We start from the raw sequence: 13367 nt of genomic DNA on the forward strand, positions 1-13367 counted from the left end.
ACGACTCCAGGTAACATTTAGTTCAATGAATCTTCGACCACCTGATAAAACTGAACAAAACGTCCACGTCATTTTCTCGGGCCAGCTGACTCTTCGATACAGGGGTTTCTAAAGACATTCACCAAGAAGCAGGGCTTAAACACTCATTTGACGTCCTAATAGCACCTAAACATTTAAAAGTCAAATTTTAATTAACAGCCACTAATTATTAAGCTGATTTTACATGCTAGGCACCTTATCTAGCTGCTTTACATGCACGAACTCCTTTAACTCCCAACAAACTTACTCGGTAGATGCTATTATTATTATTCCCACATCACAGAGGAAGCAGAGAGGTTGAGTAACTTGCCCAAGGTCACAAAACTACAAAAGGGTGAAACCAATAATTGAATCCAGGCAGTCTAACTCCAGAGTGAAGAAGGCTCCAGCATCACCACCACTTAGGAGACACCCCAGTGGCTGGGAACCTGGAGTCCCTTCCCTACTCGCTGCAACGTGACCTTGAGGGCAAAACCCAAAATCCACGTTAACGTAGTGGGACAACATCCACGTTATCCACTGCTGTGAGGATGTAAGGAAACACTACCAAGCGCCCCTCCCATGAAAGCAAAAACACTCACAACGCTCTAGCAGACCCGCGAGGAAAACGGGAAAATTACATAAAGCGCCGAGGTGGAAACGTCAGAACACCGAGTTCCAACCAAGGGCTCCTTCCGTGCACCTCCGACCGCAAGCCCGAGTCGCGATCCAAGCGCGCAGGGGCCAGGAGGAGAGCCCTCCAAGCACACAGCGATCAGGCTTCTTTAAGAGGGAGGTCCTTCCAGCGGCCAGAAGGACCACCCCCCTTGCTCATATTCGCCAGGGAGGCGTTCGTGACCGGGTCTACATTCGAGTCACAACACCGGAGTTAAAAAAATTGCTCGGAAAGCGATTTAAATACTCTGAGCAGGGTTTCTGCGTGTTCCGAAGAGGCTGCGGCGAATGCACAGACACCCACAGAACTTGTTTCCCGGAGAACGGGGTCCAACAATGGTCTTCGCGAGTCTGCGGCGAGGTGCCCCTCAACTTGACACGTTCCAGGGGCCCGCGCGGAGAGAAGTTTTCTGGGGACCGCGCGCGGGGCGTCGCCCGGGGCGGACAGGCCGGAGAGGTGCGGGGCCCGGCCGGGTTTAGGGGCGCGCCCCAGCCCGGCCCGCCCGCCCGCCCGCCCGCGCAAGGCCGCGGACCTCAACGCGGGCGCAAAGTTCGCCGCCGGGTCCGCGGCCCGCCCCGCGGTCCCTGGCGGCCGACTGACAGGGGCGGGCGGGGACGGCTCGGGAAGCCAGGGCGCCGCGCCTCCCGGGCCGCGGAGAGGCGAATTCCGGGGGGGAGGGGAGGGGGCCGGGACGCTGCCTCCCGGCGCCGCGGAGGCCGGGCGGAGGGACCCCGCCGCCGCCCACGCGCCGCGCACCCTGAGCACCCCTCGCCGCCGCCCGCTCTGCCGCCCCCCCTCTCCCTTCAATACCTGGAGGTGCCGGCGACCCGCCGCTAGTTGCGCTCAGGCGGGAAACGCGCTCTCCGACACCATCAGCGAAGCGCCCAAAATGGCGGACGTATCAAGCAGGCCTTGAGTTTCCCCCGCCCTCCCTCCGGCGCCTCGCAACCAATTGCAGCCCTGGCCCCGCCCTCGGCTCCACGCTTATTTGCCTTCTTCTCCCGCCCCCTGCAGTCTATTGGGGCTCCCTGAGTCCCGGCTGCACCCACTCCGATTGGTTTTCAGGCCCAATCAGTCAGGCGCGAGGGGCGCATTCTTTTCCCATGGACTTGACGGATCCGGAACCTCTAGGACCCCGGAGTCTGATGAAACAAATCAGAAACCAGGAGAAACCCGGCGGTGTCCCCCTACGCCGTAGCAACAGCAGGGCCTCCCCTTGACGGACGTGTCTGACGGCCAATCCGATAGCCCATGCTTTTTAAAACTTAATTGAGCCAAACCAATCATGGCCGCGGAGCTAGGAGCTGCAAGGGAACCAATAGAGTAGCGAGACCACCAGGTGGGCGGGTCGAACGGTCTGGAGGAAACCGGTGATGACGCGAGCCACAATGTGTGCCGGCAGCGGAAGTTACACAGAGCTGGGGAATTAGCTCAAATGGTAGAGCGCTCGCTTAGCATGCGAGAGGTAGCGGGATCGATGCCCGCATTCTCCAAGGTTAAATTTTATAAACACTGGTAGTATGGTTTGCACGTGCTGGTCACTTAAGGAAAAAAAGGTGCTACCAGGACTTGGGGGAAAGGTGAGGTGCCAAGTTCCCTTGACTGTGTGCTCAGCCCAGTGTTGAGAGGAGAAATGTGGAGAGAAGGCTCTCCATTTTGTCTTGCAGAAGGATATACCCGTGACCTTCTTTCGAGAGCCGTGCCACGGAGGAGTAGCCCACCCTGTGCACTTACTAATAACCTGCCTTATTCCTAAAAGCACAACAGAGTGACATTTGGTGGGGAAGGGCTGAGAAGGACAATGGTAGCGCCCCGTGACACCGAGCTGGAGTTCAGCAAACGCCTTACCACGTACACACGAGTGTGCGCAAGGCGCAGGGGACGCTCAGGCTGGGGGTGCTCTCCATTCGTGGGCAGCCCTCCGGTGAGTTTCTGCTGTGTCCAGTCTGCGGAGGTGCGCGGCTCATGCGCAGTGGGGACGTTAGCACCTGCGTTAACACCAGGTAGTGGTAAGGAAAACAGGCTGCAGAGTAATGGGGATCCTTCTTGAGCAGGTGGCATTGCAACCCACCAGCCGAGAGGAGGAGGACAGAGCAGCAGGTTGCTGGGTCCACGTGGCTGGGGGACAGACCAGGGGCCCCAAGGTGGGCTGTGGTGGGAGAGGGGCATGGCAGGGAGAAGAGGTGGCAGGGGCGATGGGTGGTGTAGGGCCTTGAGGACAAGAGGAGGAACTTGGGGTGTATATGCTCTGACTGTGAGGGCCGGAAGAGCTTCTGGGTAGAGAAGGGCTTGTTCGGAACTGGCCATGCTTTAGACAGGACGGTTTGAGCCAGAGTAGCATAGGACCAGAGCCACAAGCCCAGGGCCTGGACCTGGGGGGGGCGTGAGTCACGAAGGAAACGCTGGGACAGGAGTTGGTGCCTCAGAGGGAGGATGGGTGTGAACGGGAGGGGCGCAACCGGGCAGGGCCCAGCTACCCACCGATTTCCTTACTCATTCATCGTCAAAGAACTTGCCCGCACCTGCTTCAGGCTCCTCCATCCCAGACTCTGAGATGGGTCACAGGGCCATGTAAACTGTAATTAAATAAAATAATGTAGTATCTCGCCCTACCTAAGTGGGCCCTAGAAGTCTCCAATTATTTAATTCCTAACCCAGTGATTTTTAACCTTTTTCATCTCATGGCACACATAAACCAATTACTAAAATTCTGCGGTACACCAAAAAATGTATTTTTTCCAATTTGAAAAAAAAAAATTAGATGATTTTGATTCACTCCCACCAGACAACTATTGTTGTGTTGGCTTTTGTCATTTTTTAATTTGACAATCTAAAGGAAAGGAAACCAGTGCTTGTGACTAAATAGTCAGGTATGGCAAGTTTTAATAATTCTTACAGCACGCTGGTTGAAAATTGCTGTCCTAACCTAATCCGAAAGGTTGAAATCAGGAGAACTTCCTGGAGGATGAGGCATCTGAGCTCAGCCAATCACCTGAGGGCCATGGGGCTGGAAGGAGGAGAGCGACTTAAGCTTTGGATTGGCCTCACCATTGTAGAGTTTCTAAATTTCACAGATCACCGCTTTCCCCTTTTTCTCCCTAATCCTTTTGTGATGTAATTTTTAACATTTAAATTTTCAACCCATCTAGACTTTTTAAAAGTTAATATAAATAATTTTTGAGCACGGGCTGCAAACCAAAGTGTCGCAGGTTCGATTCCCAGTCAGGGCACATACCTGGGTTGCAGACCACAGCCCCCAGCAACCGCACATTGATGTTTCTCTCTCTCCCTCTTTCTCCTTCCCTTCCCTCTCTAAAAATAAATAAATAAAATCTTTAAAAAAAATAATTTCACACACACACAGCTGCATAGAGAAACATAATGAATGTCCAGGGGTGCCCAGCATCCAGTACTTATTACTCCCTAATTTTGGGAACAGACTAAATGGCTGGCTGGATGGAAGAACAGAGCCAATATGCTCCCAAGGGAAGCCCAATGCATGAGTGAAGGGCAGCAGAGTGAAGGGAGGGTCTCCTAAGCAACCCCCACAATGCAGACCACTGCTTCTGGGTCAGCAAAAGTGCCCTCTGCCCCCTGCTTCAAAGCCTGGGTTGAGACTGGTGCTTTATTTAGCACCTCGGGGTGCATGGCCCAACCTGGAAAAACAAGAATTCTGAGCACTTGGGAGCCGCCTGCCCCTTCCCGCAGGCAGCCCTGTGGGGCAGGGAACGCCACCTTGAGCTGAGACTCTGGGGGCATCACCTAGCTCTGCCAGTCCTTAGTGGTGTGACCTTGACTAGGCGTGTCACCTCTGAGCTTTAACAGGTTCCAGGCCCATTTACTAAGGACCTGCTACTTGCCAGGCAGACTGGGCGGGGATACTTCACAGACGTTATCTCCTGGAAGACTGCCAACAGCCCAAAGGGCGGGTGACAGCACCTTCCTTAACAGATGGGGCCAGCTGGTCCTCCCAGATGCAGGCCTGACCCCTCCCATCTGCAAAGGGGCCTGGAGCGTGGTCCCCACCCACTGGCTCAGGTGGCCCTGGGTCTGCCTCAGCCCTGGCCTCACGATCACTGCCGCTTTGCGCTGACTGGTGACAGGTCACCCTGTCCCTTGCACCACCTGCTCTTGGTCCCCGTGGCAAGACCGTCAGCAGCAGGGCCCAGGGGAGGTGACTCCCGAAGGCGTGTCCCCAGAACCAGGCCTGGCAGGCTTGTACTCTGAGGCTCCCACCTATGTCCCCCGGCCAAGCAGGCTTGGATTCCCAGGGGCCACCGTCTTCCCACCGCCTCGGCGCTGGCACTACAGGATCCAGTGTGTTCTGGGGCCTCCCACGGAAGGGAGGGTCCCAGGGGCTTCCTAGTGGACTCCTCTGGCCTAGCTGTCACCTCTGTATTCCAGGCCCTGGGCGTAAGGGTGCCACAAGGTTCAGGGCCCTGCTGGAAGGCCCTCCTTCCAGATGTCTGCTCTGACCCTCCAGTGGAGTGTGCGCCCAGCGCTGAGCGCCGGTGTCCTCCCGTCAGGGCCGGGCCCTTCCTGGTTTCCCCGCCCTCCCCTCCGAACGTGGCCAGTCCTGCCTGGCCCTGGGAGAATGGCCCAGCTTCCTCATGACACATCATGGCTTGCTGACTTCTTTGTCTCTTGGCACAGCCTGGGGGCTCCCAGAGGCCTGGCAGTCTCCTCCAATACCACCCGGGGGAGCTCATGGCAGGCCTCAGGCGGCGTTTGCTGACTGCCTGTGTGAGGATCAGGCAGCGGGGGCCGGGGCAGGCTGGGGCCTCCCTCCCCGGGTGCGAGTGTGGCCCTGCGGCCGCATCCACCACCCACGCCCACACAGGGGCCCCTGGTCCACAACACTGTCTCGATGGGTGCAGCAGCCTGGGCTGGCCGATACAGAGTCAGACGGTGGCAGAGACTGGCCAGGGAACCGGCCAATCTCAGCCATTTAATCTGCAAACCCTGGTGCAAAACCAGAACACAGGGCCTCTTTCTCGAAAGTTATTTCTAACTTCAGGACGACAACAGCAGAGACAAAGTCAAGCATAGGGGCCCTTCAAGACCCCACGAGCCAGGCACCCTGGGGCTGGCCCTGCCCGCGGGCCTCTGCCCTTGCCCTCGGGAGCCAGATGGAGAGACACGCAGGACGGATATCCGGGGGAGGGCTGGAGGTCGGAGTTCATAACGTGGGGCCACTCAACTCCGACGCACACAGGGCACGAAAGAATGGCAGTGATGTTTAAAAAAAATTAAGTTTATAAATATTTTCTCCACTGTACAAAGTTTTCCCAGCCCCGCCCACCCATCACTGTTCACATTTCTCGTGTTTTTAAAATCCCAACTATATTTATTTTTTTAAATCATAAAATATATTTTTTCTTTGTTCATATTTAAAACTATGTACAGGGGCGCAGAGAGGCCAGGGCGGCCCGGCTGAGGTCAGGACGAGTCGGTGCAGGGGGACGGCGGCGGCGGGAAGAGGTGGAAATAGCTCCTCTCCGTGGCGGGCGAAGGGGGGCAGCTGTCCTCGGCGGACAGGTACTGGCTATGGGGCGTGGGCGGGGGCGGGTAGGGGTCCGAGTCCGAGTTCAGATCCAGGTAGTACTTGCTGGCCTTCCAGCGGCTGGCGCTGTAGTCGCTGTCACACACGTCGGTGCTGCAAGGCGTTGTCGGGGGCGCCATACCGCGGATGATGTAGGGCCTGGAGGCGACAGAGACAGGGGAGTGGCACCTGATTTGGGGAGGTCCTGAGGCACACGGTCAGATGGGCACAGGGGTCCCCCAGTCGTGCGGCCTCTGCACCCCAGAGGCCCCACCTGAGGCGGGCGTGCCTCCACCTGCCCTGCAGGGCTGCCAAGCACGGCGGCCCCAGGCCCACGTCGCCTCTCCAGAGGACGAGGCCTCCAGAGCCGACCTGGTTGACCTCGGGCAACTTAACCTCTCTGACCTTGGGGAGGATGAAGTGGCACCCATTTCGAAAACAGCCTCTGAGGGTTGAATGAAATTCTGCTCGGAAAGTGCTAGAAACAGCACCCAGTGCCAGGAAGTGCTCAGCAACCACCCCCCCTTCCGTAATTTCCATCAGTCTGGCCCGGAACGGTCCCGTCTGAGTTAAAGCCACCGGACCCCGCATGGGGCTGCCACGCGGCCTGAGTCTGGGGTTGGGATCATGGTGAGTTCATGAGCCCCAGGCCACAGGGGGGCTCCCCGTGGGCAGGAAGGTGGGGCCAGAACCCCAAGGCCAGCGAGGGGTTCCTGGTGCTGAGGAAAGCACAGCAGGAGGATGCGTGTCCTGGGACCCCAAGAGCAGGAAGGGACCCGACAGCAGGAAGGGAAGAGGTATGGGAGGTGGCGGCTAAATCAGGACAGAATGCACCAAGCATGAGGTCCAGAGACTGAGGGGCCCGGCCTGGCTGGTGAGCACGTGACAGCCCCGGGGACAGCAGCTGATGAGGCTGCTGGGGACAGACCCTGACGATGGGGCACTGGGGAGCACCCCCGGATAATGATAACCAGTCAAGAGTGGGCCTCGCCCTGGGCTGCACTGCTCCCCCGCCGGCCTGGAGTTCTCAGAGTGGCCACTAGATGGCAGGTGACTCCTCACTGCGACTCCCCAGTGCCAGGCAACTCAGTGGAGGATGAGGAAGGGGCCTGGACCACTCCACCTTGGTGGTCCACGAATGTGCCGGAGCCCTGATCTCTACGTGGGGACCCCCCCCCATAACCACCCCATCAAGTGGCTCGCTTGGGTGTGAGGGGCCCAGGGCACCTGGGGGGTGAGGGGAGCCCTGCTGGCTGAGACCACCTGGTAGAAGGTCAGGAGGTTAACCCCACCGCACCCACCCCAGCCTGTGGCCGGGCCCTGGACACAGACCAGCCCTTCTCCTCAGGGTCCCCAAGTGCCCCCTTCCCACCCAGGAAGGTGGAGTGTGTGACCCTAATGCAGACAACTTGGGGGGTAGGGGGGGCGGGTGATGGTGGGAGGATGACCAGGCCCTTGCAGGGAGAAAGGAAAAAGGACCACACTATCGAAGAGTGTGCGAGGCAGGCGCCACACAAGCACTCAAGCGGATTTAGAGGTGATCCCCAGTGTCACTGCCAGGGTCCCACAGCTGAACCCTGGGGCCGGAGAACCGGCCAGCCTGGGTGTTGGCATCCCCACTTGCCAGGGCCCAGCCACACCAAGGTGGGACTGGGGACGCCCCTCCAGGCCCCGTCTGCCTGCGCCGGCTCAAGAGCTGCTCAGCACGGGGGACCCGCTGGGCGTGTGGCCTCAGCACGCAGGCCTGGTCCTCCAGCACGGGGCAGCCCAGGGAGGGTGAGGAGAGGCCAGGGAGGCAGCGCCCCGGACCCCTGTCCCAGGGAATGGGGAGAAGCCCCCCACCCACCACAGGCTGGTCTGCAGCCCCAGCCACCAGCCACGGCCGCGGCCGCAGCCCCGGCGTGCCAGGGCGAGCAGGGACTTCGTACCTGTAGGGCCTGGCAGGGGCGGGAATGTTTGGCGAGTAGAACATGTCCACGTTGTACAGGGAAGGGTCCGTGGCAGGGGACGGCGGCGGGTTCAGGATCTGCGGAGGGCAGAGAGGGGGTCACGGGGGCCTGATGCAGCCCTGCGGTCCTGCCTCCCAGGGCGGGGGTGCGGGTCCACCTGGGGCCGCCTGGGCTCAGCGCACCCCCGCCTCCCAGGGCCCTTGTCTGGTGAGGGACTGCAGCTAGCTGTCTGGTCCTCAGTTTTCTCATCTCTGCATTGGGGCTAAGACGACCTGCGTCCCAAAGCTGTCCTGACACTCGGTGAGTCACCCACAAGGAGTGGCCAGGCCCATCCTCTGCCCTTTAGGCAGTAGCTTGAGACCCTGGTCCTTATTCTGGGGAGAGTCCTCCTCAGCCCAGTGCCACCCTAGGGATTCCTCAGGATTTGACCTCAGAGTTGGGAGGGCACAATACGGCGGGGAGGGGGCTCCAGAGAGGGCAGCAGGCACCCGGCAGGGAAGCTCAGCGGAAAGGGCGTCTGGCAGCTACCCTGCACCTGAGCCTGCGGGGTCCTCTTTGGTCATCTGCCCATGAACTTGACTGGAACTGGTTTCTCTTCACTTCCTCCTCCATGGGGAGCTTTGGGGTTCTGCCCAAACCCCCACCCTCTGCTGGTTGTCACTGCTACTTCCCCTGGGGCAGTAGGAGGGCAAGGTCAAGGGGTTCTGGAGAAGGTCTTCCCAATACTGCGGTGGGCAGATTTCTAGCAAGTTCCACAGGTGCGGCACCTCAGCACCTCCTCAGCCCCAGGGTCTCTTCCTGGGTGCTGTCAGCGCGTCTGCTTTTCCCGTGTTCTGGGCCCCGACCCCTGATAGGATGGGAAGTCTGTGCATTGCACTTTCTCTGTTCAGACCACCGCGTGAGCCTGAGCTGACGAGGGCCACCGGCGGCCTCCGGCACAGAAACAGTCGGCGGCTGCCTGCCTCGTGCGGTGCGTCTGATGCCGCCCCCATGGTTTCAATATAAGCTATGAAACCTGCAGAACATGGAAAAAATTCTTTTCTTCCCTCGCTTAGCATTTTCTCTTCTTTAGATTTTTACTTACTTATTTTTAGAGAGGGGAAGGGAGGGAGAAAGAGCGGGAGAGGAACATCAATGTGTGGTTGTTGCCTCTCACATGCCCCCTACTGGGAACCTGGCCGGCAACCCAGGCATGTGCCCTGACTGGGAATTGAACCTACGATCTTTTGGTTCGCAGGCTGGCGGAAAGAATTCTCTTTTAAATGATTAGAGGAGGGAAAGCCTTTCTGAGTCTGACCAAAAACAAAAAAAAGTACATGCCCATAAAAGAAAAGATTGATCATCTCATTGTATGAATGGCAAACACACCATTACTCAAATCAAAAGACAAAAATCTAGGAGGAATATTTTCAATACATGTCTCAGGGAATGGGCTAATTTTCTTATCTCTACATCTATATGCATGTATATGGAGAGCTTATAAATGCGTAAGAAAAATACCAAAAACCCAGAATATAAAGGGCAGAAAAAGACTCTTTGGGGAAAATAAAACTGCAAAGGTAATACTAACACCCCAAAAGATGTTCAGTATCCCTTGTCACGAAAGAAACACTGAGGCCGCACCACCAACACCACCTTTACCCGAAATGAGACCCGTGGCGAGTGTGTTCCAGAGGGCTGGGGGAGAGGGCCCGTCCCCTCAGGAGGGCCAGGGTGGGCACGGTGACCGAGGCCCGGGCTCTGCAGCCCACTCATTCGTCCCGCTGCCTCGGGAGTCCTCTGCAGTAGCCCCGGAGCCCCGGACCCCAGGCCCCAAGGAGTGACCCAGGCTGGGGCTTCTCCCTCAGTTCTCAGCCTCATTGCAAAATGGGGCAATGACAGCGCCCACTTGTGGAGCACGTGGAGAAGGCACCGGTCAGCCAGGCGGTCCCCAGTACACAGTCCCCAGCTTTGCTTCTGGTCAGCAGTGGAAAGCTGGGCTCGGGGAAGAGCTCTCACTGCCCTCGGATTCCATCGTCTGGGTCACAAAAAATGCGTATGAAACCACTCTGCACGAGGTCAGAACCCAGAGTGGTGGACACAAGGCCTGAGATGTCCAAACCCACAGAATGTCCGACACCAAGTGTGAACCCAGTGTCCTCTGTGGACTCGAGGTGACAATGAGGTGTCCAGATAGGGGCACCCATTGTAACAAATGTCCCACTCCGGGGGGGGTACTGGCGATGAGGGAGGCTGGGCGTGTTGGGGAGCAGGGGTATATGGGAAATCTGTACCCTCCTCCCAACTTGGCCATTTTACCGAAAATTTCTCTGAAAAATAAAGTCTTTAAAAACTAATTACATGTGCAAAACCGGTGAAATCTCACCAGTAAGGGCCAAGGATATTGTATCGCCCTGCCTGGTGTGGCTCAGCTGGTTGGGCGTCACTCCACAAAGCAAAAGATCGTGGGTTCGATCCCCGGTCAGCGCCCATGGCTGGGTTGCGGGTTCAGGCCCCGCTCAGGGTGTGTATGAGAAGCAATTGATTGACGTTTCCCTCCCTCTTTTTCTCCCTACCTTCCCCTCTCTCTAAAACTAAATAAAGTCTTTAAAAACAGAAGGGATATTGTATCAACGTCCCGATTCCCTGATTCTGATGTCGGACTCTTGGGAGTGATTAGGTCAGGAGGGTGGGGGCCTCCCGAACGGGGTTAGCGCCCTCACACGGAGAGGCCCCAGAGAGCCCCACCACCCCTTCGACCACGGAAGGCAGCCCTCCGTGACCCGGCCCCCGGCCCTCGCCGGACACCAAATCCGCCGGCACCTTGCCAGTCCCCACAACTGCTGCTGCTGTTTTAAGCCGCCGAATCGATGATATTTCTGTGACAGCAGCATGAACGGACCGAGACAACAGTCATGCGAGATGTCACCGTTGGAAAACCAGTGAAGGGTAGCCAGGATCCCTGTACTGTTTCTTACAGCTGCAGGCAAGTCTGCAACGATCTCCAAATAGGAAGTTAAAACACACAAAACACTCTGCGCTGGGAAACTGCAGCCCCTACTCTCGCACACGCAGGTGTCTGCAGGTCCCCCCCGCCCCCCCCCTCGCCGGTGGAACGCCCAAGGCTCTCCCTGCAGAGCGCCCTGAGGGGCTCCTGCTCGCCGTGGGGGGGCACTCCGCAGCGCCTCTAGGATGCCGTGCCGTGAGCAGCGCGTCTGACTGGTGCAAAATCATGTCGCTGATCTAAACATAGCCCGCTCCACGCGGGTTTCTTCTTGGGGTGATGAAAATGTTCTAAAATTAACTGTGGTGACGGCTGCGTGCGTCTGTGAATGTGCTAAAAACCACCCAATTAAATGGGTGAATTGCATGGTACCTGAATTATACCAAAAAAAAAAAATGCTGGCTGGTCGGTGCCATCTCTTGCTGCCCAATAAGTCCCCCCCAGCTCCCAGCAGGGTCCCAGGGACAGAGAAGGCAGCGCCCTGGGCCTCCTGGCACCTGCACGGGAGGCCCAGGACACCGCTGCCTGGGGCCAGGGCTGCTGACCACAGGTTTCTGGGGCCCTGGCTGGTTGTGTGGGGCTCGCCAGAGTCTAAGAGCAGGGAGGACGCGAGGAACAGCGGGGAGTATTCTAAACTTCAGCTCCTGGGTCCCCACTCCCTCTGCCCCACACCGCAGTCGGGTCCTGGAACCCCCAGGACTCTCAGTCCCCGTCTTGCAAACCCAAGATAACAACCTCTGCGGCCTGTCCCCTCCGCTTCCCGAGCCAGGTTCGATAAGGAGGGGGCAACGCCCTGGACCGGAGGTGGGGCGTCCCCCAGAAGGGCAGGAAGGCCCAGCCCTGGCGGGGCGAGGGGCTTGCCAGAGGCCCCAGAGCAAGCTCGAGGGGCTCTCCTCGCCTCAGGCAAGCACACGGTCCCAGGAGGTCAGGCTTCCAAGAATTAAAAACGTCGAACCACGTCAAGTCAGACGCCGATGTCTACACACACACACGTTCGCCTCCATGCGCCGAGCTGTGCTCTCGGAAACGGGGGTCCCCCGCCAGCTTCAGGGAGAGGGTGCCCCTGCGGGCAGGGGGAGTCGGACACGGGGGCTTCAGCGCTTCACCCTCTGCACAGTCGTGGTGCTTCGGCGTGTGGCTCGGCCAGAGCCGGTCCCCTCCCCACACGGGGGCTGCCGGCAGCTCCGAGAAGCATCTCAGCTGCCAAAGTCACCCCCTGAGCGCCTGCCCTTCGGAAAACTATTTTCTGGGAACCAGCAAGGCCGCGGCAGGAAAGCAGGTGTTGCTGGTGGGGACGCCGAGGCGGGGCTCACACGAGCACAGCTCAGCACCTGTCCAGAGGGGCCTGCGGAGGCAGCCACCGGCAGCGGGCCGGTGAAGGACAGAGACGGCCACCTGGACACCCCGGCATGCCCAACAGCAACCAGGGAGGCGGGACGACGGGTGCGACTGCCGCTCTCCGGGTCTGTGTGCGGTTTCCAGATTACCGACACTAAACAGGGAGCACCCTTTTCTACATTGCAAACAATGTCACTAAAGAGAAAAACGAGCCCTGGCTGGCGTAGCTCAGTAGATGGAGCGCAGGCTGCGAACCAAAGTGTCGCAGGTTCCATTCCCAGTCAGGGCACATGCCTGGGTTGCAGACCATGACCCCCAGCAACTACACATTGATGTTTCTCTCTCTATCTCCCTCCCTTCCCTCTCTAAAAATGAATGAATAAAATCTTAAAAAAAAAAAAAAGAAAAGAAAAATGACGGGGTTTGGAGGGGAGGAGGGCGAACTCTCCCACCATTCTCTGCGGTGGGACAGCTAATACTTCTAGAAATGCTGAGGTCACAAGAAGTGTCCCCCGGCCAGCCACTGCTGATGGGCACCCCGGCCAGCCAGGCCTCCTCCCGCCCCCACTCACTGGTGGGTACAGCGTCGCCTTGGTGCTGGACGAGCTGCTGGACGAGGCCCCGGTGACGTGGCTCCGGTCGTAGAGGGGCGCCCCGCCCCGGCCCCCCATCAGGCTCACGGAGCTCATCATGGACTTGCCGCACGAGATGCCTGCAGGGGGAGGCGACAAGGCAGGTCAGGGCCGGGGCGTCCCCGCAGACCCGGCGCGCCCTCCGGGGCTCCTGCCACCCGTGAGACGTAGGTCCGTCTCCCCTAGGCCCACTGCCCACCACCAGCGTGAGCCTCCTCTGTGAAACAGG

General features: G+C 58.5%; 2 protein-coding genes and 1 non-coding gene across 17 annotated transcripts in view; 1 reads left to right on the forward strand and 2 right to left on the reverse strand.

Annotated features, from left to right (window-relative positions):
• Positions 1-1812, reverse strand: part of PPP6R3 (protein phosphatase 6 regulatory subunit 3) — a 117453-nt gene extending 115641 nt beyond the window's left edge. For 3 of the 15 annotated variants that reach the window (XM_045855459.1, XM_045855461.1, XM_045855446.1), the window contains exon 1: positions 1505-1809. The gene's annotated coding sequence lies outside the window, so the exon portion shown is untranslated. Of the gene's footprint in view, positions 1-997; positions 1175-1504 lie in introns of those variants that run through there. The other 12 variants (XM_045855456.1, XM_045855449.1, XM_045855455.1 and 9 more) reach the window with 8 other exon arrangements.
• A 302-nt stretch (positions 1813-2114) lies between these two features.
• On the forward strand, positions 2115-2187 carry TRNAA-AGC. Its single transcript has one exon. It is a non-coding gene; the product is annotated as a tRNA-Ala (tRNA).
• Positions 2188-6020: 3833 nt separating this feature from the next.
• LRP5 (LDL receptor related protein 5) overlaps positions 6021-13367 on the reverse strand; it is a 91724-nt gene continuing 84377 nt past the window's right edge. The window contains exons 21-23 of the mRNA XM_045854856.1: positions 13079-13218; positions 8165-8262; positions 6021-6395 (exon numbers count right to left, since the gene is read on the reverse strand). Of these exons, the coding sequence (XP_045710812.1) occupies positions 6134-6395; positions 8165-8262; positions 13079-13218 (500 nt within the window). The 3' untranslated portion in view covers positions 6021-6133. The remainder of the gene's footprint in view (positions 6396-8164; positions 8263-13078; positions 13219-13367) is intronic.

Source organism: Phyllostomus hastatus, unplaced genomic scaffold (genome assembly GCF_019186645.2).
Source record: "Phyllostomus hastatus isolate PE091 unplaced genomic scaffold, TTU_PhHast_1.1 phas_scaffold_11, whole genome shotgun sequence".
NCBI lineage: Eukaryota > Metazoa > Chordata > Mammalia > Chiroptera > Phyllostomidae > Phyllostomus > Phyllostomus hastatus.